The 25,840-nt window shown below is 37.9% G+C and overlaps 1 protein-coding gene across 3 annotated transcripts in view; it reads right to left on the reverse strand.

The window, feature by feature from the left end:
- Dbp80 (putative ATP-dependent RNA helicase Dbp80) overlaps positions 1-25,840 on the reverse strand; it is a 107,547-nt gene that overhangs the window by 47,599 nt on the left and 34,108 nt on the right. For all 3 annotated transcript variants that reach the window (XM_070280367.1, XM_043209667.2, XM_043209668.2), the window contains 3 exons: positions 24,924-25,119; positions 9,457-9,571; positions 9,224-9,401 (listed from right to left, as the gene is read on the reverse strand). In XM_070280367.1, the coding sequence (XP_070136468.1) occupies positions 9,224-9,401; positions 9,457-9,571; positions 24,924-25,119 (489 nt within the window). The remainder of the gene's footprint in view (positions 1-9,223; positions 9,402-9,456; positions 9,572-24,923; positions 25,120-25,840) is intronic.

A 25,840-nucleotide genomic window follows, 5' to 3' on the forward strand; every position in this document is an offset into this window, starting at 1 on the left:
GCACTAGTTGCTCAAGGTCACAGCGGCGATATATCGTTGCTTGCTACAGCGAACATTTTTGTTCGTAGTCGCGCTGGATCCCTTGTTCCATGCCGAGCTTTGTTGGATTCTGGATCTCAGGTGCACGTGATCACTTCCCGGCTGGCAAGTCAGCTGCAGCTCCGGAGGTACAAATCATTCATGGCGGTGTCTGGTATTGGAGATACCGGCTTTGCGACAGATGGATTCTCTGTTGATGTTCTCCTACGTTCCCACTGTTCCGAGTACTCGGCCCTGGTTAACGCCGTCATCGCCGCCAATATCACGGACCTGCAGCCTAGCTTCAGTTTGGATGTCTCCAGCTGGAATATTCCTGGCAATCTTTCTTTGGCTGATCCTGAATTTTTCCGCCCACAGCGCATTGACCTTCTTATCGGAGCCAGTCTGTTTTATGAGCTGTTGTGTGTTGGGCAAATTAAGCTCTCAGCCGGCCTGCCATTGCTGCAGAAAACTCAACTTGGATGGGTCGTGTGTGGAGGCGGTTCACATGTCCAGAGAAGATCACTCGTTTCCACTGCCCACAAGGATGTTCCGGAGAGCGCAACAATGCTGGATGATCAGCTGGATTCTTTGCTCCGCCGGTTTTGGGAAATCGAAGACTGCTCCGAGCCTATTGTGAAGCGGACGAAGGAAGAGCTAGATTGCGATGCGCATTTCGTGCAACATGTTGCTCGGCTGGATTCCGGCGCTTACGCGGTGCGGCTTCCGTTAAAATGCGGCTCTAAGCTGCTGGGAGAGTCGTACCCCCAAGCCGTTCGACGATTTCTTTCCCTCGAAAGGAAGCTCTGTCGCCGTCCTCAATTAAAGGAGCAATATGCTGCCTTCATAAAGGAGTATCTGGAGTTGGGTCACATGTCTCCAGTCCCTTCTGATGCGAGCGTCACTGGCCAATACTTTCTTCCACACCATTGTGTTTTAAAGGAGGACAGTTCAACAACCAAGCTCAGGGTTGTCTTTGATGGATCTGCTGTCACAACTTCTGGATATTCATTGAATGACGTGTTGATGTCTGGCCCAGTTATTCAGCCAAAGTTACTGCATATTCTGTTAAGGTTCCGATGCCATCGGGTGGCCATTACTGGAGATATTTGTAAAATGTATCGTTGCGTCAGGGTTTTTCCTGAGGACAGCTATCTTCAGTGTATTCTTTGGCGGGATTCCACCCAGGATGAGTTACAGGTTTTTAAGCTGGACACGGTCACCTACGGAACGAAGCCTGCCTCATTTTTAGCAGTTCGGACAATGCATCAGTTGGCAGATGATGAGCAAATAATGTTTCCAAAGGGGGCTGAAATTCTGCGTCGCGACTTTTATGTGGATGATCTGCTTTCCGGAGGCGACTCTATAGATGAAGCTATTAGCATAATGCAGCAAACATCCGCGATCCTTGCCAAAGGCCATTTTCGGTTAAGGAAGTGGTGCTCCAATGTTGCTGACGTTCTGGATAAGGTGCCTGAAGAAGATCGGGAGTCTTTCCTAAAGTTTGATGATGGTAGCAACTTCACAAAGACACTGGGTCTTGCTTGGGATCCTGCAACTGACCGCTTGCTATTTTCTTTTGAAGGGATTCAGTAAATCTCAAAGCCCACTAGGCGCATTGTGCTTTCTTCAGTCGCTCGGCTTTATGACCCCTTAGGCCTTGTTGGTCCTGTAATTTCAAAGGCAAAGATCTTTCTCCAGAAGCTGTGCCGTGAGAAGTTGTCCTGGGATGAAAGTCTTCCTCAAGCTCTTCACTGCGACTGGAATATGATTTGTAGCAGCTTTGGTAGTACGCAGCGCGCCGAATTCCCTAGATGGGTGCTAACATCGAAATCCGAGGTGGAGGTCCATGGATTCTGTGATGCCAGCATTGAGGCGTATGGGGCATGCGTTTATGTCGTGTCCAAGGGCGCAGGATCTGCAAGCTATTTACTCTGTTCGAAGTCCCGAGTTGCGCCGTTAAAGACTGTTACGGTTCCTAAGCTGGAGTTATCAGGAGCCGAGTTGTTGGCTCGACTTATGTCGGAAGTAGAGCAGTTGAAGGTCTACGTTGGAAAGTATTTTTGCTGGTGCGATTCTGCTGTGGCTCTGTCTTGGATTCGAGAAGAACCCTCGCGGTTTAATGTTTTCGTCGCCAATCGAGTTTCGACCATTCAGAAGCTAACTAGAGAAATGGAGTGGCGGTATGTTCCCACTTCTTTGAACCCAGCAGATATCCTGTCGCGTGGTGCTCTTCCCAATGAATTGGTTGAGAATAAGCTGTGGTCTCATGGTCCTCCGTTTCTCGTTGGATCCCAAGAGACGTGGCCAACCGCGGTCCCATCTGAGAGATCAACCCTGGAGTTACGTGCAAGGGTCCTGCTCATTCAGTCTCCGTACGTGGATATAACAGCGGTTTCTAAGTACGCTAATTCGTTTCCAGCACTGCAGAGGGTATTCGCTTACGTATACAAGTTTTCTCAACGAATTCACCACAACGGTGTTACGGCTAGCGATATAAAATCTGGAACACAGCTGTTATTGCGGCTAGTGCAACGTGTGCATTTTTGGGAGGAAATAAAGGCTCTTCAAAATGGAAAAGACATAGCGGTATCCAGTGCCCTTGCCTCATCCTCTCCCTTCTTGGACAAATTTGGACTGTTGCGCGTAGACGGTCGGCTAAAAAATTCGTCGTTGGATTTTGATAGTCAGCATCCAATTATACTTCCAAGAAGCCATCCAGTTACGCGGGCTATAATTGTTGACTTCCATGAGCGAAATTTACATACGGGACCTCGCGCACTGTTGGCAATTATTCGGTCCCAATATTGGCCAATTGGGGGGAGAAAAACCGTGACGAAGGCATTACACAAATGCATCCGATGCTTCCGGACTAAGCCTCGGCTGTTGCAGCACATTATGGCTGATCTCCCGGAGGAAAGAGTTAGCGGCTCCCAGGTCTTCGGAGTCACTGGTGTGGATTTTTGTGGACCGTTCTATTATAAGCCGGAAGTGCGTAATAAGGCTCCAGTAAAATGTTACATTAGCATTTTCATTTGTTTTGCTACCAAAGCCGTCCACCTGGAGCTTGTAAGGGATCTGTCCACAATGTCTTTTTTGCAGGCTTTGAAGCGTTTTATATGCACCCGCCGAAGTCCTCAACATATTTGGTCTGACAACGCAACCAACTTTGTTGGAGCCAAAAACGAGCTAAAGGAGCTGCGCCGATTATTTTTAAGCGAAGAGCATCAACGGTCACTGCTGGAGTTTTGCTCTATGGAGTCCATCGAATGGCATTTTATTCCTCCTCGATCTCCGCATTTCTGTGGTCTGTGGGAAGCGGCTGTTAAAACCGCCAAGCACCATTTTTACCGAGCTGTCGGATCTGCAGTTCTGGGATTCGAGGAGCTGCGAACGCTGCTGTGCCATATTGGGGCTGTTATAAATTCACGACCCTTATTGTCTCTTTCAGAAAATCCTGCAGACCTTGATGTTCTGACCCCGGCTCATTTTTTAACTGGTGGTCCGTCAGTCAGCTTTATCGAGCCTGATGTCACAAAGCTGAACTTCAACCGGTTGGACAGCTGGCAGCGCGTCTCTTTCCTGCAGCAGTCTTTCTGGTCCCGATGGAAGGAGGAGTATCTAAGTCTTCTCCAGCAGCGCTCCAAATGGCGCGCCTCCGGTCCTGCCTTGGCCCCAAACGATGTGGTGCTAGTAAAGGACGAGAATCTACCTCCGATGAAATGGCCGCTTGCGAGAATAATGGAGTTAATCCCTGGTCGGGATGGTATCTTTCGAGTGGCGGTGATAAAAACCTCATCTGGAATTACCAAGCGAGCAGTGACTAAGCTGTGCCTTTTGCCCCTTAAGGATGAAGTTGGAGTAGAAGCCCCAACTGGGGGGAGAATGTCGGGTCAAGCAGCAAGCAACTAATTTAAAGACAACAATTAATTAGTAACTGATGTTTTGCTGGTCGCAAGCCGATTCTCTTTCGGCCGCTCGGCTTTGCTACTTCGGCGTTTATAGTTAGCGAGCATCCGCTTAGCCTATTCTGCAAGGTTGGCGCCACTCTCGTTCGTCTTCTTACTGCGCTCGCATCCTAAATTGGATTTCAAATATTGTACATAAATCCTAATTTCATATGCGGCCTGAATAAAGTTTATAACGTTGAAATGAATTAAATTCTAAGTTTTTATTTACGGCATCGAAAACTCTCGATGACCAAACAGTGTTTCTGGATTAACCTTTTAAAAATGGTATATGTGTCCAACTCGAAAGTTGGGTCATTTCCAGAGCTCGCAAATAACGGTAGACTTTTTATCGTTGTCTGCAAAGAAGTGTCTTTTCCCGACTCTTTACGAAAAGGCTCAGAGAGTAATTGGTTTATCGGTAAGAAGCTTATTTAAGAAAATTAGCACGCTCTCGCTCAGAGCGAAACCATTTTTTTTATTTTGTTTTGTTCAAGTTGTTCAAAGACCGTGTGTTCGGTGAAACAAAAGGACTTTTGCGTATGGACTGATATACAATCACACGCATAGACAAGTAAATCGTTAGGCGTCTGTTTTTCAGATGAAATATATTAATTGCGATCGTGAATTGAGTGTGTGTGTGCGTAAATGTGAAAGACCGTTTGCGCTGAGTTTTTCGGTCAATCGGTCTTTTGGTGGCTCTCATTTTGCGGGCGTTTCTCGTTCCGCTCTTAATGGACTGCACATTAAAGGAGCGACATAAAAAGGAAACATAAATGAAGACAGCAAGAGTCTCTTGCTTAGAGCGAGAGCGAGAGAGTATGAACTTTATCGGTTGTGCTCGCAAGAGCACGAGAGAGCAAGAAGACAAACGGTCAACAGTTATTTACGAGCACTGATCATTTCCGATAGTTCAGTTATATGGCAGCTATGGTATATAGTCGGCCGATCCCTATGAAAGTTGGTATGTCGTTTTATTTTGCCAAATAGCTCTCATGTCAAATTCAAACTCTCTAACTCTAAAAACACCAAAGTTATACCCTTTCCGATCAATCAGTTATATGGCAGCTATAGGATATAGTCGGCCGATCCCAACTGTTCCGACTTATATACTGCAAAAGAAAGAAGGGTGTGTGCAAAGTTTCAAGTCGATAGCTTTAAAACTAGTTTGCCTAGAAACAGACAGACAGTTTGACATTCTCATATCAACTCAGGAGGTGATCCTGATCAAGAATGTATATACTTTATAGGGTCGGAGATGTCTCCTTCACTGCGTTGCACACTTTTGACCAAAATTATAATAGTATAGGGTATAAAGAGTACTGTAAATAACTAGCTTAAGGCCTGCAGTTGCTAAAGCTAAATTGTAAATTTAACCCAATTATATATATATATATAAAAAGGCTCTGTTCGTATCTACATAATTTGAAAAAAGTTCTGAAACGTTTAAGCCCAAATTTTTGAAAGTTCTGAAACTTGAAAAGTTCTGAAACGTTTAAGCCCAAATTTTTACCCATCAAGCGTTGAGGTTCCAGCTCGGTTTATGTCTACTTTTGATGTTGATAGCTTATCTGCGTTTGCGAATATATCAGTTTTTTCGCGTTTCCCGGTGCCCCTACTTTTCTATTTAGGCAGACAGCTAAGAAGAAAATGTCAAATGAAAATGTCAGTTAGAAACGAAGTCATTAGAAACGAAGTCATTAGAAACGAAGTCATGCCACCCAAGAAGTCGAATTTTGGTCGTCTTACTCGCAATACAAAAGCAAAAAGACGTAACATTTCGAATAGGACTGACGAAGAGCGGGCCTCCATTCGAGAGACTGAGCGGCTGAGAGCCATGCGGATGCACAACGCGGAGACAGCAGAAACGCGAGCAGCTAGGCTTGCGCGAACACGATTGATAGTTAGGCAGTAGCGTTCTGCAACAATCGATTTGATTTGGTCTCAAAATAATGAACGCGACAGGGCAAGGGTAGCTGAAGCGCGTTTACAGCTTGCAACAGATCGAAACCTGCAATACAATCGTCTTGCATTCCGATATAATCCAACTGTTGATTACAGCTCGAATCGCAATGTCGTTATTGGCCGGATGAATCAGGTCTGCACACTGTCAGGCTCTCAAATTGAACAACGAACCAAAAGGATTGTGTTCAATCCAAAAGGAACCAAAGGATTTCCAAAAGGAAAGTGAAATTGCCTCAACTTGAAGCACCACCAAAACCTCTATTAGCTGGATCTACTGCTGAATCGAAGCATTTCCTGTCGAACATTAGGAAATAAATCTTTTGCTTCCAAATGACGTCATTTGGTGCGGAAATTAAAACTGCGCAATTCATGCCAACTTTTAAAATCAAAGGACAAATCTATCACAAAGCCGGTTCCCTGCTTCCGTTCTCAGACAGCGAACACAAATTTCTTCAAATATACTTCATTGGTGATGATGGAGCTGAAGTCGATGCACGTTATGGAATCAATACCTCGCTGAAGAAGCCCATTATTTCGCAGCTACAGAAGCTTTTTAACGAACAAAACCATTTGGTGCGTTTGTTCAAAACAGCAATCTATATGATGCCTTCGGATACCCATAAAATTGTCATTCATGCAGACAAAACGCCTGCTGAAGAACATATCAGGAGATACAATGTTCCAACTATAGACGAAGTGGCAATTGTCATAGTCGGGGATCAGTTCAAACCTCGAGATATTGTTCTCCATCTACGAAACGATCAATTGGTAAACGTCGCAGAAACTCACCGTTGTTACGATGCTTTGCAGTATCCACTCATCTTCTGGGATGGTGCCGATGGATATCATTTCAATGTGAGGATGGTAGATCCAGTCAATGGTGTAGAAACGAATAAAAAGTGCAGCGCGATGAACTTTTACTCATACCGATTAATGGTTCGGATGACCGATGACAATCATATATTGAAATGTCGTCAGTTGTTTCATCAGTACATTGTCGATATGTATGCAAAAATTGAAACACAACGTTTGCTGTTCCTCCGGTTGAATCAGACGAAACTTCGGTCCGAGGAATATATCCATTTGCGGGATGCTGTGATGAATGACCGTAATACAACCAACGTTCGAAAGCTCACGATTTTGCCATCCTCATACATAGGTAGTCCACGAAAATTATTCTTTTTTGTTTGACTTATTTCTTATGCGTGCAATCACAATATGCCACAGCGAAACGTGGCAAGGTACTGCTAGGTTTTTAATAAATATAATTATAACTAGTCAGGGCTCTACTACTACTAGAATGATTATTGGCCACAGGTCCATACAATGCAAATAAATTTCGTTTTTTTTCGCAAAGCAGACTAATTGGTCCCAAAATATCGTTACTTTTTACCCCTTTCATAAATAATTTGCCCCTTGCTTTTGAACCTTTGTCATCACTATAAATGGACCTTTTGGGCCCCTTGTCAATTGATTTTGTGCCCATTGTCAAATAATGAGCGAAAAAAACGTAGTTTTTTAATTCAATTTTCGTTTATTCAAAAGTTGGAATGGGCACTAAAATAGTTTATTTTAATTTAAAGAAAGCTTTGCTAGCAACAGTTTTTAAACCAGTGGTGGGCAAAACTAACACATGTTTAAAATTTGAGTGTGTGCGTAGCAGAGAAAAACAAAGAGAGCAGAGAATTCACTGAGCGAAAAAAACGCATTTTTTTAAAATTATTTTTCGTTAATTCAAAAGTTGGAATGGGCACTAAAATTGAGTATTTTATTTAAAAAAAGCTTTGCTAGCAACAGTTCTTAAACAAATGAAAAACTACGCTTTCCTATCTACATTCTCCATGAAGAAAACTTTTTCCAACCCAATTTCAGAGAAAATTTTTCTAAGTGGAAAAATTTTGATTTTTAGTTTGGGCTGTCAAATGAATCAAAATGAGAGAGCTTCTAAAAAAAATTTGAGAGTGCTCACACTGTCAGTGTGCCGGCAGCGCTGCGGCAGAATTTCCTACCCTATACTCGCGTGCTATGTAAAATGAGAGTTTGCCCACCACTGTCTTAAACAAATAAAAACTACGCTTTCCTATCTATATTTTCTATGGGTAAAAACTTTTTTCAACCCAATTACTGAGAAAATTTTTCTTAGTGGAAAAAGTTTTATTTTTAAGTTTGGGCTGTCAAATGGGAGCAAACGAGAGAGTTTCTAAAAAAGATTTTAAAGTGCTCACACTGTCAGTGTGCCTGCAGCGCTGCGGCAGAATTTCCTACCCTATGCCCGCGTGAAAATGAGAGTTTGCCGCCCACTGTATTAAAGTGGTGTTTGAAAATTCCAGGTCATTTAATAGGCAATAGTAAATAAAGTACCTGTTGAATTATTAACGCGTTTAATGAAATGGCTTGTTTTGCGGTTATAAAGGGAGCGGAGCGGGGGTCGACGGCGGTTGTCAGAGAGGCGCGATGAGCTTAGGAAAACTGCAACTTCCCGGAGCCCAGGGGTCAACTACATTGTAATAGAAGGATCGCGCACCATGGGACTTAAAAAGCATACGAAGAAAAGACAAGGCGCACATGCGCAAAGCTCAAGAAGGGACAATGCCTGCAGCGATAACGGTGCTGACAGATAAAACTGCGTCGATTAGACATGAGCAAGCCGACCAGAGATCGCAATCACCGAAACCGCTGCCGCTATAATTAAATATATGCAATAATACAACAATACAAAACCAAACCGAAAGGATTGCAAAAATGAGCCGAAAGCCAATGCCTGCAGCTGGATAGAACTTGACTCTTGGATGCTGAGAGAAAATGTAATCCCGGCAAAGATGGGTTATTAACAGAGTTAACAGAAAAATCAATGGAATACCTAAATACCTACCTCAATGGAATACCTAATAAATAGAAAGACGTGGAATACCTAATCAGCCTTTATAGAAAAGCCTTCCTCGATCCATTATTGGATGACTCACTCAAGCAGTTTAAAATGTAAAATATTCCCTGCAAACAACCAACACATTGAAGTATCCCATGGAAGTAAGACGAGTCAAAACGTACTAGAAAAATATCTTAACCAGCTAAGTTACCATTTCAACGGCTTTTTATCCCTGCTTAATTAATATAATTAAGATGACAACTTATTGATAGTCTCTTAAACCTGTACAAGATTCAAAATAAAATAAAAAAAATATATCGTAAGCATTCTGAAAAATATGTGAACATTTATTAAAGATAGCTAAGTAGATAAAGTTAAAATGGACACGACACATTTCCAATTTTAGTTTTCTCAGAGGTGTACTTACTTATGAATTCTAATACATTGATCATGGTGACCTTGAGTGGCGATCATCACATCGGCTTCATCCAATACAAACACCGAAATTTTTTTCATATCAAAAAGTCGAAATTTTAATCCCCAATCCAACATTTTTCCAGGAGTTCCAATTAAAATATGTTCAGAGATTCTTTTATTTCGATCAACTGAAATAATAATAGCAATGCAAAAACAAACAAAGTGAAATATATTAGGGCAAACCTTCTTCACCACGAACTGCAAATCGAAGTTTTATTTCTGGACAAAATTGTCCCATTCTTGCAGCCACTTCCCCAGTTTGAATAGCTAATTCGTACGTAGGAGATAAGCACAAAACCTAAAAAATATGAAAATATTTGTTTTGTTAAAAAAATAAGAACAACATTAATAGGTGAGTGACGCAAAAATCTAGCATTTCTATAAAATTATTTTAGAAATAATTCTTCGGATCCTGTATAAATATCAGATAAACGATCAACGATGCTATCACTCACATTTTCAACAGAATTAAAACTGGGAACGCGACTATAATTCCTTTTGCATAGAATGAAACAAAGGATACTGTCTTCTATATCCATATACCTTACTAAAACCATGGTTCCAATCTAAAAACTGCAATCTTAAAAGGTTACAGATCAAGAAAATTAATGGAATCCTCAGCGGTCATAAATACACCCTATACAAATTAAAAGTTCATGGCAGTCACAACTGCGATGGAAATTTCACATACCTGGTCGAAATAAATATTGGGACACTTTATTTTCTTTAAATAAAATTGTAAATGATTTTTAATTTTTTTTGTTTTTATTTTATTTGTAAATATAGAGAAGAAATGCATTAAAAACAGATACAACTTTTTTATTTTACTGATCCTTTTCACGAAAATTGATATTGTTATGTTAGCTCCCTTAGAAATAATTATTGGGACACTGTAAAGAAAATAATTTTTAAAAAATTTATAATTGTAGAATAAAAATGTATTTTCTTACCTAATAGTGGGTTTTGCCTCCATGCTTTGAAATTACTTCAACCAAGCGTTTAGACATTAAATTAGCCGAATCCTGCAATGTTTTTCTTCGATTTTGGCCTATTCTTCAACAAAACCCTTCTTGAGCTGTGCCAAATTTTCAAACTGTCGTCCATTGCTGTATACTGTATTTGAGAGTATACCCCACACATTCTAAATCGGGTTTAGGTCGGGACTACAAGCTGGCCACCCCAAAAGTTCAATTTTTTAATCCTCAAAAAACTGCTTTGACACTTCGGATACGTGGATGGCGGCGTGATCCTGTTGAAAAATTAACTTTTTCTCAAAATAAGTTTCGCCAAACGGTATCAAAACGTCGTCCATTAGTCTTATGACCATCTGAGAATTCATTCGTGTTAATTAAAAACATATAGAGGATCTTCCGGCGTATCCAAATGCGGCCCATACCATCAACGACCCACCTCCAATATTGCGAGTATAGCAGGACTTGCGTTCACGGCGGATATCTCTCTAGGACATCATTTTTCCTTTCAACTTGAATGGTCCTGATGGAAAAATGATGTCCTAGAGAGATATCCGCCGTGAACGCAAGTCCTGCTATACTCGCAATATCGGAGGTGGGTCACTGATGGTATGGGCCGCATTTGGATACGCCGGAAGATCCTCTATATGTTTTTTATTAACACGAATGAATTCTCAGATGGTCATAAGACTAATGGACGACGTTTTGATACCGTTTGGCGAAACTTATTTTGAGAAAAAGTTAATTTTTCAACAGGATAACACCGCCATCCACGTATCCAAAGTGTCAAAGCAGTTTTTTGAGGATTAAAAAATTTAACTTTTGGGGTGGCCAGCTTGTAGTCCCGACCTAAACCCGATTTAGAATGTGTGGGGTATACTCTTAAATATAGTATACAGCAATGGACGACAGTTTGAAAATTTGGCACAGCTCAAGAAGGGTTTTGTTGAAGAATAGGCCAAAATCGAAGAAAAACATTGCAGGATTTGGCTAATTTAATGTCTAAACGCTTGGCTGAAGTAATTTCAAAGCACGGAGGCAATACCCACTATTAGGTAAGAAAATACATTTTTTTTCTACAATTATAAATTTTTTAAAAATTATTTTCTTTACAGTGTCCCAATAATTATTTCTAAGGGAGCTAACATAACAATATCAATTTTCGTGGAAAGGATCAGTAAAATAAAAAAGTTTTATCTGTTTTCAATGCATTTCTTCTCTATATTTACAAATAAAATAAAAACAAAAAAAATTAAAAATCATTTACGATTTTATTTAAAAAAAATAAAGTGTCCCAATATTTATTTCGACCAGGTATTATTTTAAATTGTTACAAATACGATAATATTCGCAGGAACTTTCCGCTACTGCTCAAATACGAAAACGTTTATCGATTTTTTTCTCAAGAATCAGTTGAATATTACAGCTCAATAACTAGATTCATTGAAATCGCTAATATAGATTTCTAAAATACTTTTTACATCTTAACTTTTTAAGATGTAAATCACGTCACTTTAAATATTTGTCTATCGCATCTTTCTTCATTATCGTTTATTTTCCTTCCTTGAGGCATCATCAAGCCCCAAGTCATATTGATATAAATAATTTGTTCACGTTATCATAACATGCATCCTGAAATTTTTAATTTCACACATACTATATACTTATACTGTAGCTATATAACTACTTTGTATCGTTTGTAAGATAGAAAGTTTAGATTTTTATTGGATTCATTGAATCCACTTCTCATGAATGGATTCTCCAGATTGATTTTCTACATTAATGAACTGCCAAATTTCATAAAGATCGTCCGACTACATTATATAGCTGTTATATAACTCAACGATCTTATATGTCATAACTTTTTTGTTTAATTTTTGAATGGCACAAATGCATCTGCAGACTTCTGCTGCAGAAGTTAATATTCTAATAATCTTTTAAAATTAGTTAATTAGGGGTTCGATTAAAAAAATTTTATTTTCACTGGGATCAAAACATTTCACTCAGGAAAATCTTTTTAAAAACTTGGGTGGAACTAGTTTTGTTTAGAAATAATATGGATGGATGGCTTAATTTGTTAAAAATCTGTCGCAATATTGTTGCTGATTTCTTTTATATAAAAAAGCACTATATAAGAGCTCATTCAAATTTTGAGTTTACGATAAGCAAAATGAGTATTTGTTTTACACCACTCAAAAGCAATGTCATGTGGATGGTTTAATTTTGTCCATATTTTGATAATGCATTGAATGTATAATCATACCTTCATAATTTCATACAACGAAAATGGACGCAAATATGTATTTCTTGCGACAGGCTCCAGCAGGCCCCAGAGAGCATCTTACTCTATTTCTTATGCTCATACTACGTTCATCTTACGCTAATATTCTCATTGAATGTTTTCTGTTTTCAGTCTCAGAAAGGACCATGAAAGGAAAGTTGTTCTGAGCTTCGATTGATCTATGTATGTATGCATGTCACCGATCACATACACGTGCATGCGATTTCGTTTCGAAGCCAGCACAAAATGTTTCATTTTTGTAACTTTTTAAGCTAGTTCGAGTATTTGTTTTTAGGTTAATGATAAATCAAATTATATATTTGTTGTTGTATTACATACTTATTTGTTACTAGCTGACCCGGCAAACGTTGTTTTGTTTTCTGTACAAAATTTACTCAGTTCTAGACTTATTATAAAGTCATCTGGAGCGCTGTGAACCATAAGGGAATATAAAAATAACAAAAGGCAAACATTATTTTTAAGTCATTGTTTGATCGTAATTCAGCAAGTCAATCTCTTAGTTCTATAGCGTGAACAATATTTTTTGTTAGTCCATCTTTAGCTAACAAAACAAACTTGATGGTTTACCCACTCGAGAGTATGCCAAGTATAATTCTGTTCTTAAATCCAAGCCACAAATAAACATTGTTGACCTTGGGATTTGTTGATAGTCATTGCAAATGCCAATCTTCCTAACCGCCCATAAAGTAGATTTGTAAGAATTTATGTGGTTCGTTTGGCATTGGCAGCCGTGCGCCCATTTTATGATAAACTTGGCCTCTGATTCTCTTGGCCATTAGTATTTCGAACTATATCTGTTGCTCCGAACGATGTTCTTTGAAAGCATGAATTGAATGTTCGAATTGACTTCAGGAACACGTTAGAATCTGGATCCGTGACGATAAGTAAGCCGTAATTAAGGTAGTGTTTCAATTTCTGTTAGTTGCACTTTTCCTGACGCACATTTGCACATTTTTTAATATCAGAGCATGACAATGCGGACATTCCTTGTCCATAGCACCAATTACCACTTATGAGTGAGCATAATACTCAAAATCAGGCTCATACTGGAATGCTAGACTCAGGAATGAATCAGATATAAATGCTCGATGTACCTGTTGTCGTTGTTGGTCATTTGTTCTGCGCATAGCTTGCAACTGTTAACCGTTTTTTTCCTTACGCTCTGTTCGCGAGAACAACCGAAAAAAAGCATGCCGTTTCGGTTTCTTTCTGAGCAGCAGACTTTGTTTCTTTTTGTTTCGGTTTTCTGTTGAACGCATTACGATGAGTCGATCATTAAACTCTCGTTTACCGAACATGAGATTCGAGTGACGTTCGCGTAGAAAGACTCATTAAAAGACCGATTGACTGAAAAAATCAGCAAAAAAAGTCTTTTCAATAATTTGTCTTCGTTTCGTTGCACAGTGGTATGTTGTCTCCTATTTTAACATGCAATTTTCACGAAAAAACTTCTTAAAATTTTTAAAGTGAATTTTTCATACTTTAAACTAATATATTGATTATTTTAAATAAAAAATGAATAGTTTTCATTTAAATTTTTGAATCGTCGATCGCGAGCAAACGGTCCGAGAATGAGCAGAGCAAACGAAAACAGAAAAAACTGTTCTTCGGCTGGGCGAGAGCAAAATTTGTATACGAGAAATTCAATCGGTTGGTCTCAGACTTTTTGCTCAAAGTGATTGTCGTTGTTCCAATCTTCTGATTTTATTGAGTTCAGCTCGTGCATCTTCTGGCTCTTTTTGATGAAATTGCGCTATTCTAACACGTACATCAGTACTTTGTTGCTGAATTTGCTCTTCGGTTCTTTCGGATCTTCTATTTCGCATTTTTCGAGATCTACTTGTATCACGGCTCAAATCACCCCCTTTGCGTTTTCTTGGCATTGCTCACTGTACAACTGTACTTAATACTCACTGTAGTTAATGATGAAGTATTTTTGCCCAGTTTAAATTGAGTTAAAATGCTATGGTTGCGTGAGTTGTCATTGTGATGAGGTAGTAACTCACTTGATATGCGATTTTTAGTATGTCGAACAGAATTTAAGAGGATGAAAGATTCTCAGACCAACTCAATACACTCACAAAATTTCATGAGAATCGGTATAACCGTTATTTAGCTGGTATAGCTGTTAAATTTATATTTTTTTAAGAATACGATCAAGTGGTGGCAGTACAATTTTTTTATATTATAACGAATTAATCTAAATCAATATACTGAGATTGAAACAGGGTATATGTCTGTCGACATCACTTGAAACGCCGACTGGTTTTAAGTTATTGTTGTTTTGCAAGTGGATTGTGATTTTGCTGTCCAATTTCGTTTTTTGAAATGAGTATTGTATATGTTGTACGAGTATGGTTTGTAGTGTATGCTGTTGTTTATAGTCAATGATCACTCTACCATAATTATAAACTATAACAGAAACCATCAATACAGTTGCAGAAAATATAGAAACACTTGACTTTAGTTCAAGTGTAATATGATCAGCCTCTTGAACGCATAAGGCTTAAACTGTTGGTCAGCATTATTATGCTGCTCAGCTACATAAACATGTGCACTCATGTATTACATAATATATATAAGAAGAATATATTGCCGACGCTCTGCCGCTGCCCTCTGCAGCAGCGAAGACTTTTCATGGAGCACTTACGAAAAACCCAGAGCAGCGACACGACATATCGCTCTCATAAAATGAAGAAATTAATGAAAGAAACTAAAAAGGATCTATTAATTATATGGCGATCTTGCTATCTTAGCATTGCATGGGGACCGAGGCAGGATCAAAGCACCAAAGGATGGAAAAAAACCAAATAACCAATAATCAATCAAATCCTAGCCTCAAAGTTATATCTACGGATAAGGTCCTTTTTTTTTTGTATCATAGAAAAATACGATTTGGGTATATCTATACTAAATATTATTAATACTTTACTAACGGTTAAACCTAGTCAGCAACTAGTCGATACCGATACTACTGAAAAAATAGATTCAGAAGAAGAAGAAGCCAGTATAGATGGAAAAAAACCTAAATAAGTTAACGATACCTTCTGTAATAAAATTAGATGAGGCAGAAGTAGAAAATTGCTTAGAATATGAATCCAGTTTTAGTATAGTTAAGGATAAACCATTCGTGATGGCGGATGAAAATATTGCCCAAAGGGCATACATATTAACGGACAGAGGATAAATCTTCAAAGATTTATAACAGCTTTGAATCTTGTAAACTTGACAAAAGGCACATTCAAAGCGATAGCTGTCGAGGTCATAAAATCAAAAATAATAGGATCAACTCTGTAAAAAGTACAGAATGACACAACAATTCCTGCAATTATACAAAAATTGCAAGATACTCTAGTAGGCGAAACATCTGATTTAGTAAAGGCAAAACTAGCCAAAAATCCGCAGAAAGGAAAAACGGCTAGTTTACGTAATCTTTTGGAAGACTCGTATATTGATGAAAGTTTACCGGCCGAACATGCTGATAAATTCAGCACCAAGGAAGCCATAAGCACAATGATTTTAAATTGTGAGAATGGAAAACTAAAAACAATTATTAAGGCAGGAAATTTCGTAACAAGGAACGAAGCTATCACTAAGTACTTACAACGTAGTACTGAAATGACCGGCAACGCAAATGCGATCCTGTACGCCCAAAAAGGACTGCGAGGTAGTTACAACAACCGAGGTAGTAACCTATTTTTAATATTTTTAAATGCTACTGATGCAGAAATTTCGTTGATAAAAGAAAATTCAGACACCTTCAACGATATAAAAATTTACCATAAAATTAATATTCAGGGAATCAATCAAAGATTCTTTCAATCCCAAGGACTAAAATCTCCAGAAATGCATTATACTAAATATAATTCCACAAAACTTTCATAACTTCGATTCAACTTTTTCTATACCGTGTGAGATAACTAAATAAATAGTATAAATAACTTGAGGCAGAAGTCGAAAATTCGTGAGCATAAAAGCAGTCGTGATAGCGAAGGAAACAATTGCCCAAAGAGCAACGTAAAAGATATTTACAATGCCATCTCAGAATTTACGGACAGAGGATAAATCATCAATTAAATAGTGCGACAGTGGTTTGGAACTTTTGAAAAGACCTAGGAGGAATTGTTTATTAGGTTGAATATAGTACAAAACCGTGTTTGTAATATCCAAAAAATGGCCAAAATTTCAGTTTCTTGAGTACAAATTTTATCCTTTTTGTTCAAAAAAATTTAAGGTACATTTTTTTTTTAAGCTACAACATTTAACTATTGAAAAACGTCGAAAATTTTAAAATCGGTTTAAAATTACGCGTTTAGGAATTTTTAAGCGCAAAAAAGTCACGAAAAACGTTTTTTCCAAATAAAGTTATAATTTTGAGGGTCTTACAAATATTCAAACACGGTTTTTGCTATACAAACACGGTTTTGTGTTATATTCAACCTTATAAACAATTCCCACTAGGTCTATTTGAAAGTTCCTCCAATATTATTTTGTTTGTCACACTGTGTAATATATTTGTCCTTGATCTGTAATTGCAAACAATCATTTTTTGAAGAATACTGTTCACCGTGCGGTGCGTGATCCATTGTTTGACAGCTTATCATTGTTCTCTGCTCAGTTAATTTCATGTAACAAACCGGTGTTGGGTTCAATATGAAATTTAAAAAAAACAAGAAAGGAAAGCTAACTTCGGACGGAGACGAAGTTGATATACCCTTGCAGTTAAAACCGGATATATATCGCAAACATCGGATATAGTTGGCCAATCATTATGATTACATCATAATAAAACCAATTAATTACAATAGAAAATCTAAAAAAAAGTCCCAAGCTTCTATCTTCAAAAGTACCAAAGTTGGTATATCTACCAAAAATCATCTCCGATCGTTTAGTTATATGGCAGCTATAAGACATAGTCAGCCGATCGTTATAAAATTTGGTAGGTCGGATTAACTGACCAAAAATATAATCTGTACCAATTTCCTCTTTCTATCTTCAAAAACACGAAAGTTGGGTCATTTCCGATCAATCAGTTATATGGCAGCTATAGGATATAGTCGTCCAATCCTTATGAAATTTGGCATGTCGTAATGTTTTGCCAAAAAGCTCTCATGAACTGAACTAATTAATTTGAACTCTCTAACTCTAAAAACACCAAAGTTATACCATTTCCGATCAATCAGTTATATGTCAGCTATAGGATATAGTCGAATTAGAAAAAATTTAGAAAATTTAGATTTTTAAATTTAGAAATTTAGATATTTAGAAAAAAAATTTAATACCCTCTGCAAGGGTATAAATAAGTAAAAAAAAACCATTAGTTTTAAAATACCTTAAAAAATCGCCACCGTTAGTGGCTGAAGCTAACAGGGAACGATGGATTTCCAGGCTATCATCGGCGTTCAAAAGTTAAGAGGCTTAAGTGCAGGCATTTGTCTTTAAGCTTGTAAGTTGAACTGTTTAAATTATGTGGATCGTGCATTTGAGGTTAATTTGAGGTCATATTTACCACTCTGTCTATAGTCCAAAATCACTAGAGGATGACGTGCCAACATCGGAACTTCATATATAGAAAATATATGAACATATAAAGAATATATTCAAAGAACTTAAACGAAGAAAGACAAAATATAACTGCCCGATTGTCAATGCTATATATTGCAATAATATTGCAATGTGTTAAAGTTAAAAAAAATTGATCGATGGAAGTGATCACGGTTCATAGCCATATTCTTCAACACATCCTTGAATACAATAACTGCTTTGCATGACTGTTTTTGGAGCTAATATCATTCGAGAAGGCGGCTTCATGCCATATTGCAAGGTAAAAGATAAAACACCCATAACCAATCACTTAAACCAACACAATGATTTGCAACGCATAACAACTATACACTAAACACTACACCATCTCACAACCAGAATTTACAAAATTTACAATTTTTACAATCAAAAATTTGCTGGCGATTTGGTGTTATACAAAACCGTTGATTCCAAAACAAATGCCGATGATTTAGTAAATTATCCAACGAAGTTTTTGAAGTCTCTGGAGTTACCAAGGTTTCCACCAACTAACTTTCAGCTCAAAGTTGGTTATTATGTTGGATCAAAGTACCGTTATTATGATGCTATGCAAATTTTATCCACAGGTACTCAGTACTGAAGCAACTGTACTCGACTTTCAGTAAAAAGACATACCGAATTCGATTGAGGAAATAATTATAAACGAAAAGAACGAAGACGAAAATGTATGTATTCTTTGAATACCAATGATTCCGACTGATCTTCCGTTTGACTTCAAACGGTTTCAATTTCCAGTTCGTCTTGCGTTCGCAATGAAAAATAACAAATCGAAAGTCCTCTCTTTCTCTTAAGCGAACGGTCCTGTTTTTTTTGTGCGCACTGCGTTTATGATAAATATTGGTAAACCGGTGTTTACTCACTTGTGAATTGAATGTAATGAGAACCTTAAGAATCTTAAGCTTAAACCGTATCGCTTCGCGAATGCTGTGGTATATTTGGAGTCGAATTAATAATTTGTATAATTTCAATTTCAAGCATAGCTCAGCTCTGCTTCTTCCCCGTCTTATCTCTATTTCTGCATTTTTCTTTTGCACTCTCAAAAGCTCCCGCTTCGGCTTCCTATTTGGCACAGTGGTTCAAGGTATAGTGTTTTTTTTAAACTTTTTTATATATTAATTTTGTTTTATTTATTGAAAAAAATGGAATTTAAACTTGTCTGCGCTATGAAGTCTTGTAACAAGATAATTTTCACATCCCAGCCTACCATCCATTGCTGGCTATGTGAAAACGTCGTACACGCTAAGTGTGCCGGGTTCACTGCCTCAGTTTCGGATGCCATTTGCCGTAGGTCTGGTATACACTATTGTTGTGAAAATTGTCGTGCTGTCCAAGGCGAAATGAGGTCGTTCATGAGACAGACAAAAAATGGATTTAAAGAGTTGATCACTGGTTTTCGTAAAGTCAATGACCAACTCTGTGCGCTTGACACTCAGTTTAGCAGCCTTCAGCTACTAACGAAGTCTCCTAAGCGTAAGAAATCTGCTGTTTGTGATCCGCCTCAGTCTACTCAGCCGGCAATAACGCAGCCGCTCATATCTTCGGCCACACCAAGGGCTAGAACTGAGAACAATTCGCCATACGAAATTCTCAGTAAAAATTAGCAATTTTCCGACATCTTCCTTGGCATCCTAGGGATACCACAGGTCCTAGTGAATGAAACCCCGTTAGAGTCACCCAAGAAGATATTCCACAGTCCGTTTATGCTGCAGTTTTTGTACCTGCGACACCGAAACCCTTACAGGTGATTCCTCCATCGAAATATATATATTTTTCTCGGCTCGCCCCTGATACTTCAGAGATTGATATCTCGGCTTATATCAAAGCCAAAAAAGAAGCCGATATAAAGGTGGAGGACATAACTAAATTTAAATATAATTATACACGGCGCACGTCTTCTTTCAAGATTCGTGTGCCCGCGCTGATGTTCAAGACGAGTTATTCTCCCAGTTTTTGGCCAGAGAATCTTTTCGTCCAAGAACATCAGCCTAGTTCCGTAAAGAAAAAACTTATAAAACCAGTAGGAGTGAGACTTCCCAATATCGGAACCACTGACCAACCTTCCACCTCTTTTTTGTCCACTAACCCAAAAAACTAGTATCGTCACTTACACTTACCTATCAGAAAACTATGGGGCTCCGTAGCAAACTCCCTAAACTATATTCTGATAGTTCTTCCTTTGCATCCCATATTATAGCCTTAACAGAACATTGGTTAAAGCCGGAGATCTTTAGCTCCGAAGTTTTTCCAAGTAAGTACACCACTTTTAGACGGGATCGCCCTTAGCGAAAGGGGGGTGGACTCATTTTGGTAGACTCTACTCTTGCTTCTGAAGAGGTGAAATTCCAAGAGTTTGGTGACATAGAATTCATTTGCGTTAAAATCACTATTTCCGTGAAATCATTATACATTACATGTTCATATATACCGCCTATGTCTGAACCGCCCACATATTGGCAGCATTTGTCCGCCATTCGATACGTCTCTAATCTTATGACGGATCGTGACCAACTCGTAGCGGTGGACGACTTTAATATCCCAGAATTAAAGTGGTCCAACGTCGACAACTCAACATCTTTGTCACCTATCAATAAAGTCTCTGCTTCCGTAAAGCTGATTTTCAGAAACTTTATAGCCTTATCGATACATACGATTGGTCCGATATTCTAGCATGCACTGATATTAACGTCACTTTAGAAAAATTTTACTGTACTTTAAATAAATTTTTTGTTTCCTGTGTGCCATGGAAATATCCGTCCGCTTCAACAAATCCTCCTTGGTATACAAAATGCCTCACTAACCTAAAAAATATTAAAAATAGGTTCTTACTAAAACATAAAAAAACCTGCAGTAGTGTTGATTTTTCAAGATACCTACTAGCTTGGTCGATTTTTACCGTGCATAACGCTGAATGTTATAGGAATTATATTGACCTCTGCCGGATACAATTTACACAGGATCCAAAGCAGTTTTATAATTTTGTAAACACTAAGCGTAAACACGTATCTTTTTCACCCCTGCTTACGTTTGAAAATTCCTCTGCGACCTCTGATCAGGCCATTGCCGATCTATTCGGAGAATTTTTTCAAACAACTTATTCTCCGCGTAAATGGACAGATCAGCCTTACGCATTTAACATTGAAGCAGCAAATCTTATTTTCTGTCCGTTTTTTTCTGAGAACAACTTATTATCTGGTCTTTTAAGGGTAAAACCCATTTATTCGCCAGGCCCCGACGAGTACCAGGCTGTTTGCTAAAATATTGCGCCAGGGCTCTGTGCAAACCTCTTCTAAGGCTTTTCAACTTATCTTTGGAAACCTCGATTTTTCCCCTTAAGTGGAAGGAATCATTCATAATTCCCCTACATAAAAAAGGGAAAAAGTCCGAGGCTGCCAACTACAGAGGCATCTCTAAGTTGTCGGCAATTCCAAAGTTATTTGAAAAATTAATTACCCCTTAATTAATCATTTTCAACACCTTTGCTCTTCGATTATCACTCCTTGTCAGCATGGCTTTATTAAGCGTCGCTCCACCACCACAAACTTATTGGAGTTGACATCCTTTGTCATAGATGGCTTTTGTAAGGGATATCAAACCGATGTAATTTACACAGACTTCAGCAAAGCATTTGATTCAGTTAATCACTCACTCTTGTTGAGTAAACTGAATATGCTGGGTTTTCCTAAAGACCTCTTAACGTGGATCTCCAGCTACCTAGATGGAAGGACACAAAGAGTCTTATTTAAAGACATACAGTCCCGTCTGGTCCGTGCTACATCTGGCGTCCCTCAAGGAAGTCATCTTGGCCCGTTATTAATTACGCTTTTTATAAACGACTTGCCCCCTGCTTTAAGAAACTCTCCAGTTCTTATGTATGCAGATGATATAAAGCTTTGTCTTCAGTACAAATCCATCGCTGCCCAATACAGTCTTCAGTCTGACCTTAATAACTTTCAAAAATGGTTTTTAGCTAATGATGTAATACTTAATGGATCAAAATTCAAGCGTAAGTCTTTTTATCGTTCTTGCCCTCTGCAAGCGACTTATTATATTAATGGGATTGCCTTAGAAAAATTAACCCAGGTTAATGATCTCGGCATCCTATTAGACATAACCTATTAGACTAACTTTAAGGACCGCATAGAATCCGTACAAAAGAACTTTTTAATATTTGCACTTAGAGGTCTATACTGGGATGCAAATCTTCAGCTTCCATCCTACAGTAGCAGACTTTTACTTATAAACTTACCTAGCTTAACAAATCGTAGGACAATGCTCGGTGTAGTTTTTCTGCATAACCTTTTAACCGGTGATGTAGATAGCCAGCATTTACTAACATGTTTAAAAATTAACATTCCTAATAGAAGGACTCGAAACTTTAGTCCTCTGTTCCTTAGCCATTGTAGTTCGACATATGCACTGCATGACCCTTCTATTACATCTCTTTCCTGTCCCTCTAATTTAAAATATAAAATTTTAAATTTCCTTACTAACTCCTCTTAGCTTAACAAATTTCAAATAGCTTAATATGTACTCGTGCACCAGCTGACAAGTTGGTAAATTTGAAGGCAGGGAAAAGGGGTGATAGGGTAGAGACCATCGTAGTTTGAACAAAAGACCTTAAGAGAGTTGTGTTGTGCATATTTTGAGCTACAATGGCTAAAGAATAGGGGTCTAAGCTTTTAGTCCTTTAATTAGGAGTGTTGAAATGTAAGCGTGTTAGTAAATGCTGGCTATCTACTTCACCATTAATGAGGGTATGAAGAAAAACGACACCCCGCATTGTCCTACGATTTTTACTACGATAAGAGGAATAATGAAGATTTGCAAGCCAGTTAAGACGTCTAAACGCAAATGTTAAGAAGTTTTTTAACCAGAAATGGTTTTAATTGAAACCTCAAGCATCAACATTAAACCACTTTAGGTCTGGGTTATTAAAATCGCCCAGAGCTACAAGCTGATCACAATCGAGCTGGTTGGTATATATGCACTGGTGATATATAAAGATTTATTAGATAGATAGATCTAATTTGGGAAGGAATTTCTGGGATTTTCTGGGAAGGAACCATTGACAAGGAGATTGGCCCGAATTGGGGCACCAGCCGTTGCCTTCGATATCACTCTCACCACGTGGATCTGCCCGGCTGCTCCTTCGTCTTCGGGAGTACCCTCACCCACGTGGATTTGCGATCCCGGGAGCCGATCCAACGCCTCCAGAAGCAAGCCCAATCTCAGTGTACAGATCTACAGCTGTCACGCGGAGCACCATTACTTTAGATTCCTACTAGGAATCGGCTGCTTCACGGGTCAAGTTCCCCGAGCCCCAAAGTCGCCGAAAAATTGTGAACAAACAGATATCGCTAAAAAGTATCAACATGTGTAAACTTTAAAAATTTTAGAGTAGAAAAAATATGAAACAAAAGTTAAATAAATTAATTTTATAGAAATAATTTTAATAATAAAATAATAATAATAATAATAATAATATAAATAATAATAAAATAATTTATTTTTTAATGTATTATATATATTTTTTTATACCCTTGCAGAGGGTATTATAATTTTGTCCAAAAGTGTGCAACGCAGTGAAGGAGACATTTCCGACCCTATAAAGTATATATATTCTTGATCAGGATCACCTCCTGAGTTGATATGAGCATGTCCGTCTGTCCGTCTGTCTGTCTGTCTGTTTCTACGCGAACTAGTCTCTCAGTTTTGAAGCTATCGACTTGAAACTTTGCACACACCCTTCATTTCTTTGCACGCAGCATATAAGTCGGAACGGCCCGGATCGGCCGACTATATCCTATAGCTGCCATATAACTGATTGATCGGAAATGGTATAACTTTGGTGTTTTTAGAGTTAGAGAGTTCAAATTTTACAGGAAAGCTATTTTTGGCAAAACATTACGACATGCCAAATTTCATAAGGATCGGCCGAATATATCTTATAGCTGCCATATAACTGAACGATCGAAAATGACCCAACTTTCGTGTTTTTGAAGATAGAAAGCTGAAACTTAATACAGATTCTATTTTTGGCCAGTTGATCCATCCTACCGAATTTCAATAGGATCGGCCGACTATATCTTATAGCTGCCATATAGCTGAACGGTCGGAAATGGTATTTGGTGTTGTAAAAATACCAACTTTCGTATTTTTGAAGATAGAAGCTTGGGACTTTTTTTAGATTTTTTATTTTAATTAATTGGTTTTTTTATGATGTAATCATAAGGATCCACCAACTATATCCGATGTTGGCGATATATATCCGGTTTTAACTGCAAGGGTAGATCAACTTCGGCTCCGCCCGAAGTTAGCTTTCCTTTCTTGTTTTTATTTTTATTGTTTTCATTTTATATTTTTAATTTGAAACCAAAAGTACTACCAGAGCTTTTTTGCAAGTATTGTGGTACTGTAGAAGTTGTATTGTCGAAGAGAGTGGAAGTCCTTTTTCTTTTAAATACAAAACATTGGTTCTTTCATTCATACAATATAAATACAATCAGAAATCAGATGAATCTGTAAAAAAAAATCCACAATAAATCCGAACTCTCTAACTCTGATATCACCAGAGTTATGCCATTTCTGATCAAACAATTATATGGCAGCTATAGGATATAGTCAGCCTATCCTGACCATTCCGACTTACAAAGGAAAAAAACAAAGGAAAAATGGGTCAATTAATATACATCCAATCTAAAATACATCGATGCCAAACGTATTTAACTGCAAGGGTGTATAAGTTTCGGTTTCATCCGAAGCTAGAAATCCTTTCTTGTTTTTAATGAATATACCTGAGGGTGATTTAAATTAACGTTTACTCGGCTTAGCATAGCTAAGACAAACGCCGCAGTTTTTCCTGTACCAGACTGGCTTTGCGCAATCATATTTTGTGGCGGATCTGCAAGTAGTGTTGGTAACGCAGTCTCCTGTATTTTACTTGGTGTATTAAATCCCATGGCATAAATTCCGTTTAACAGCTCTTGTTTCCTAAAATAAATATTGTAGTAAGATTTAATACTTTAAAAAATTTATTTATTACAATTATTATAAGGTGGTTTTAAAGGGACTTAAATAAGGACTTTATAAAACAATTTAAGGATATATAATTTTTAGTAAGTATATATCCATCGGCAAAAAAAAATATATAACTGTAATTCAAAATTTATAATACTGATAATTTTATGTTTCGATACTATGAAATTCATACTCTTAACAAATATTTTTTAATACCCTGGCAGAGGGTATTATAATTTTTGTGAAAAGTGTGCAACGGAGTGAAGGAGGAACTTCTCCGACCCTATAAAGTATATATATTCTTGATCAGGATCACCTCCTGAGTTGATATAAGTTTCTATGCGAACTAGTCTCTCAATTTTGAAGCTATCGAATTGAAACTTTGCATAGATCCTTCTTTTCTTTGCACGCAATATATATATCTTAGCGGTCGGGATCGATACGCAGTATATAAGTCGTTATATAAGCCATATAACTGATTGATCGGAAATGGTATAACTTTGGTGTTTTTAAAGTTAGAGAGTTCAAATTTTACATGAAAGCTATTTTTGGCAAATTAATACGACATACCTGTTTTCATAAGGATATTATAATTGAAAGATCGGAAATGACCTATCATGTTATTTAAGATAAAAGGTTGGACAAACATAAAAAATTGTATAAGGATCAACCGACTTTATGCTACAGCTGCCAT

Source organism: Drosophila bipectinata, chromosome 3L (assembly GCF_030179905.1).
Source record: "Drosophila bipectinata strain 14024-0381.07 chromosome 3L, DbipHiC1v2, whole genome shotgun sequence".
In the NCBI taxonomy this organism is placed as follows: domain Eukaryota; kingdom Metazoa; phylum Arthropoda; class Insecta; order Diptera; family Drosophilidae; genus Drosophila; species Drosophila bipectinata.